General features: G+C 42.8%; 1 protein-coding gene across 27 annotated transcripts in view; it reads left to right on the forward strand.

The window, feature by feature from the left end:
- The window catches only part of LOC135896969 (uncharacterized), a 279122-nt gene extending 273353 nt beyond the window's left edge, over window positions 1-5769 (forward strand). For all 27 annotated transcript variants that reach the window (XM_070526193.1, XM_070526196.1, XM_070526195.1 and 24 more), the window contains 4 exons: window positions 892-918; window positions 2676-2715; window positions 4388-4410; window positions 5617-5769. In XM_070526193.1, the coding sequence (XP_070382294.1) occupies window positions 892-918; window positions 2676-2715; window positions 4388-4410; window positions 5617-5697 (171 nt within the window). In that variant the 3' untranslated portion in view covers window positions 5698-5769. The remainder of the gene's footprint in view (window positions 1-891; window positions 919-2675; window positions 2716-4387; window positions 4411-5616) is intronic.
- Window positions 5770-6000: the final 231 nt, after the last annotated feature.

A 6000-nucleotide genomic window follows, 5' to 3' on the forward strand; every position in this document is an offset into this window, starting at 1 on the left:
AAGCGCTATGTTGGTTTTCGACATGAAATAAATTTAGTTTGCGAAGGTAAGCTCCAAATATTTATTTCCTTTGCACAGTGCGCGGATGAATTTGCAAATCCATATTTTAAGGCTCTAGTACACAGTCTATTAGAGGAAGGCTCTCAACTGTCCGTCAATCTAAAATGACAAAAAAATGTAATTTCTTTATAAAAATAACCTCTCATAGTATTCTTACTGCGTCATAGGCACATACGCTAACGCAGCCGTGAATAGTAAATGCATCTTGTAACGTTTGAATACTCTCAAAATCAACAGCGATCAGTATCTAGATGATCATCGAGCTGGGCCATGGAGCATCGCTTTGTTTCAAGCAGGCTTAAAACGTTTTATGCAGGTTAACTGAAATTAGAATCGAAACTGAAAACAAACGGAATACTTTTGTCAAATGGTAAATCTGATATTTGCTTCGTTTATACCGTTTTTGCGTACACGTGAGATTGCTGTGCAATGCCCAATACATTGTTACTTCGTCGATAACAAACGAGCGCTCGAGCACACTGTGGGCAAGAGTTTTCAGTTAGTCGCACTATTTTGGTAAAACAAATTGCATTAAGTCCTTTTTTTCTCATTACCTTCGCTTTACAAACCTATCGGGCAATTGGATAGCGTTCATGTCACTTTGGCTCGATGGTTGAGCACGCAAAACATAAAACCTTGGTGTTCCACTTGTGCAGGACGACTATGCTTCATTGTTCACCGCTGTTATTTCGCTTCGAGCATAAACGGCACCGTGCGATAAAAAATAACCATCAAACCCGTATTTGGGGACATTTCTGTGCTGCAATAAATGCGCCTTACTCTATAAATTTCATGTACTACGAGAAATAAAATTTTTCCATCCACTTGCAGGAACCAATGTCAACTTCCCAGATGACGGTAAGTGCAAGGACTTGAACGTGATTTTAGTACCATACAGATCACACAAACTACCTGTCGGCAGCTGCTTAACAGAAATACCAAACGTTACTATGTTGATTCTAGTGCTGCCTAACACGTATTTAGAAAGTTGGTAGTTGAGATAGCACATTAGAGAACACGACTGCGGGATAGAGGGATACGTGGTGCATCTTGATTGAAACTCTACGAAGAAATAGCTGGAGCTGAAAGAGCTCTTACGGAATGCAAAATAAGTAAAAAAAATAAAGATTGTGTGCATGGAGGGGGAAGACCAGGAGAAGTCTACCGCGGCAACTCTGCCTGGAATAGGTGGAGAGGTTGCCTATGTCTATGGGTCTAATCAGTGTTTGCCTATTTCATGCATTGCATATTCAGGCACGTGAAATATAAGCACTAAACAAGGGCAGAGTTTTGACAAATTAAAGAAGTAGGCAGGTAGCCGGCATAGGGCATGTTGCACGTGTTTTCATTCGAAATAGTACGGTTCAATCTTCGTAGCATGCGTAGATGGGAATACAAAAATTGGCCGCGGTTTTGACTTCGCATTTAATGGCATATACTTTGCGACTGCCCCCACATGCAGACAAAGCGACAGTTTTTAGCCTTTACTCCGGTGAATTTTGATGCCAGGATCATTGACACTTCCCGAGATATATACTAAAATACCTGCGTGGAACATGCTGCAAAATTTTTAGGCATTACCAACCACTACGCTTCAAATAGGCTACTGTGTTCATGAGTAGCCCCCACCACACCCACACTCTTGTCATCTTCATCCTCCATCAGTGTTCCCTTCCCCTTTTGTATTTTCAATGTGCAGAGTAGAAGGTTAGAGCTAAACAAAACTCGGGCTACACCACCCTGCCTTTTATAAATGAACAATCAAGCGACGCTAGAAGAAAGTACAAAAAACTCTGTAAAGCCCTCCTTGTAGCATGAGTGACACGATTCCTATCCCCATAGTGTCAGACTGAAATGCTTCTCTAAATATTTCCATTAAAGCCGTATATATGAATAGCACGTAAAAGTAATACCACGATAGTTACCCTTCTTACTGTAGTACCAACGTTGCCTTTAGGTTTGCAAACACAATAATTTAAAGGAATGTCTAGAAACGAGTAAGGTGGGGTGCGCCGTTACAGCAACGACACAGATTTGTGGCTCTAAGTTTGGCACCTTGGCCGCAACTGGCAGTGGAAGCAAAGACAGTAACTGCACTGTACAAGTGCGTCGGAAGGTGTCAGCTCTCATCCACGAACTATCTGCGGCAAGCCTGGGCGATTGCACTCTTGAGAGCGAGAGAGAAATGCGGACTTAATCTGCACTCGTGTTCCCTTTGACAGCGGGCGCCTCCATACCTGGATTACACAATGAGCCATCTTCAAGTGAAAGCAAAATGTGCCAGCGCAGTGATTACTTGTTTTTGGAGAACTCCCCCTCTGTGCATTAAATTTGCGAGCTACATCCCCTATTAGAACTCAGTTATGCTTTCTCACTTGACGGGAATCTCTCTGCTGTTTTCGGTGTAGCAACTTTGATGTATATTGGTCCGGTTTATAGTCTTATCGACGTGGATTACACTGTTCCTAGCAGTGAGGGATAGTATCTCCGTACAGGAAACCAGAGCAAGTTGAAGTGTCTATTTATGTATCGAGACCAAACGTTTCAAAAAAGCAGAGTGTACTTGAATCTCAAAAACTGAGCACAGCTAACGGCGTCCGATTTTTATTTTACAGTGCAAACCGACGACGTGTCCACCGTGCCCGGTGATACCACGTAAGTGCTATGTCCCTCTTGTGTAACACAAAACCACTCTAACACCGATCTCTCGAAGAATTAGTGTTTAGGGATATCTTGTGTGTTGTATGTTGTGTTTAGATGCAGTGCAAGGTTACGTGCAGGAATGCCAGATAATAAATCCCTCATATACGGCAAATAATATGCCCTTCGCAAGCATGCAGTTCTAGATACGTTAATGAAGGAGAACTGGCAAGATAATGTTTACAGTATTATCTTTTTGCTTAAATAAAGGCCAAGCTTATCGCACTGACCCCCCAAAAATATACTAAGAAGCTTCAAATACTCATAAATTACAACCAATACTCGTTTGTACGAACCATCTTCAGTTTGGCTAACCACGTGTTTTATTTATTATGTCGTCATTAGCTCGCTCCATTCCGGCAATCTCTGGGGCTGCCACACGTGATCACAGCCAGATAAAGTGCACGCAGCACTTTTGCTTGCTTTTTTAACATGAGCAACCTAATTTTACGTAGTCTGATTGCTGCACAACCTCGACAACCTTTGCTCGGTGTCATGGCATCACGATTTGAACGCTGATGCCATGTACAGCGTTTGAAAACCAACGTTATTATCAAAATGTGTTTCCCAACCTTCATAATTGCTGTCATAGTTTGTCATAAGTTCACGTATGATAAGCAGGTGGTATTGATTACAACTCCAAAAATACGCGTTAGTAATTCTATTGCAGCGCACTTTCGACAGAAGGCTCGCTGTACCGGTTTAGTAACACCGTATCGCTTTCAACGCTGCTAAAATTAGGTGTATTTTTGTGGGTGTCGGTGGTATAAAAAAAAACGCGCACGTTCCTTTCTGTGACTGACATATTAGTAGTTGGGGTTTGTGAGACATGCTGCAGAGAAAAAAAAGAGAGGAAAGAACAAAGCATAGTTAGCGTAACTGCCAGAAGTCTTCGCGAGGCTCTACTTCTGCACACAAGACTTCGCCCCGTGCATGAATACTCAATTATAAAAGTGCCAAGTCACTTTATCGATTGAACGCGCAATAAAATGCTGAAGAAGCATTTTATGCAATGAGTCACGGAGTATCAGATACGTTCCCAACTTTCGTCCAAAGCGCGCACATCCTTCTTCTATGGGTTATCGCACGCAGCAAACAGTCGTGAAAAAAACTTAGCAGTGAAATATCTTCCTGTAACAACCAGAGGCAAACTCAAAACCAACATCCTCGGCCACGGCATGTAACGCTAGCGTTCCCATAAATTTCAGGGGAGCTTGCGTGAGTCACAGATTAATACTTCATGTAACAAAAACAAGAAACAAGGTATCGCTCTGTTTTTAATAATGCTGAAACGATAAACGCTGGGCAGTTGAAGCGGGAAAAAAATAAATCTTGCTGCGGGTGCGAGCTGGACTTGCGAACAATGAGAATGGGAAAGCAACACACCACTTAGCAGAAAATGATGTTTCCCTCTTTCCTACGTCAGTTATTCCATTCTGAACGTCCCAAACACTATCACAGCACGATGTTCGCTATGGCTACAGGCATGGCCGTATACGTATTGGCTTTGCGTGCAACAGTGAAAGTAGTTATTCTTTAGTCTCAGTGTCACCAGACAAAATATAGGCAACTCTAATTACAAATGTGTCGAGTGCTTACGTTCGTCCTTTGACGTGTTTTCTTACAGCCGAATGCATCGATTTAATAAACGTGAGTTATAAAAACATTCCCCATACTATTGATCGCAGCTACATAAACAGTCATATTATAGAACTTAGTGTCATATTAAAATTAACATCTGTATAGTAAATGCATAACAGCGATAACTAAGATATTACCAATCAATAAAAAAATAATTCAAAGACAAGTGGAGTTTCTGGTCAAAGAGAATGCCTTGGCTATCGCTTTTTCATCCCTGCACCGGAACCAGCTTGCCTAGCAATGATTTTTTATTGAAGAATAGCCGGTTTCCAAGTCGGCTACGGTCACTCGAGCCCTGCGATAATTCGTGTGAATTGGAGCTCCTGTTTGGATGTTTGCCACTTGCTCAGCTGGCGTAAGGTCGCTAACAAATGCACAATGAAGGCATAGCAGCTTGAGAAGTCTGCCGTTGAATACTACTTATGCATAGTAGCGAGGAAGCTATCTGCACGATCTTTCTGTTTCAATAGTGTAACATCCTCCTAGTCTTGTTTCTATACTATTCGCATTTATCGTAACAAAAACACAAATTCTCTTACAGGGAACCGTACGTACATTTACTGCTCATTTTCCTTCAGCCGTGTGAATTTATTTCCGTCAATGTCATCGCTTTATTATGCTCCATAGAAATGGAGTTTCAGCGGTCGCTAGTAACTATCAACGCTTCATTAAGCTGCGCTCCGCATGATATCAGCGACTAGAATGCCATCTCTTTCTGCGGCAAGTTGGGAAAATCTGTGAAGTGATGAGCAGGAACACTTCACGAATGCCACGGGAATGCGTAGTCAGATTAACTCGCAATGAAATAAAAATCATGGCACGTCACCACCGCCTAACGAAAGCGTGAAATATTAGCTGATCGGTAATTGGACTAACTTTATTTGTGCTGACACGAAGTCGCACACGGGCGAGTGGGCAGACTTTAACCAGTATGTGCTAATAGACACCAGTAGACACCGGAGTGATCGGGAATCCAGATTGTTTTATTCTCAAGAAGATTTACTTTTGGCACACTAACAGTTAGCGAGGCTGCATTAAAATTCTCATTGCGTGTCATGTTGGTTCGCGATATTTGAGATCAGTTCGTGAAAAAGGTACACATGTCAACGACTTGAAGCGGCATGAAAGGTGATTCAATAATCGGTGAAGTGATGCGCAGTGTGACCGATTTATTGTACGTATAGTTACCCTCGCGCTATTATTGCACACTTGCAGAAGGGCCAGCAGCAGCAGCAGGAACAGATCAAACTGGATATGCCGCCGGACTCCTTCTCGGAGCGGTGGTACAAGAAGTAGCCATGCTGCGCGCGCTCCCAGGCGGGAGCCACAGCTATTCGTTATTAAAATGTATTTTTTTTTTTGTTCTTACGCCGGCTAGCGTCCTATCACTCCTGGCCCGTGCCTGCAGCGACTCACTGCATGCTTCCTCGAAAGGGTTGAAGCTGCAGTCTATAGCGGCCCAGTGGCGTTCTTGAATTTTTCTTTCTTTGTCTCTACTTTGTTGCCACTTTACCTCCCCCTCCCTTCTCTCCCCAGCGTAGGGTAGCAAACCGGATCTTTATTCTCTGGTTAACTTCCCTGCCTTTCCCCTTTCCTCTG

Source organism: Dermacentor albipictus, chromosome 9 (genome assembly GCF_038994185.2).
Source record: "Dermacentor albipictus isolate Rhodes 1998 colony chromosome 9, USDA_Dalb.pri_finalv2, whole genome shotgun sequence".
NCBI lineage: Eukaryota > Metazoa > Arthropoda > Arachnida > Ixodida > Ixodidae > Dermacentor > Dermacentor albipictus.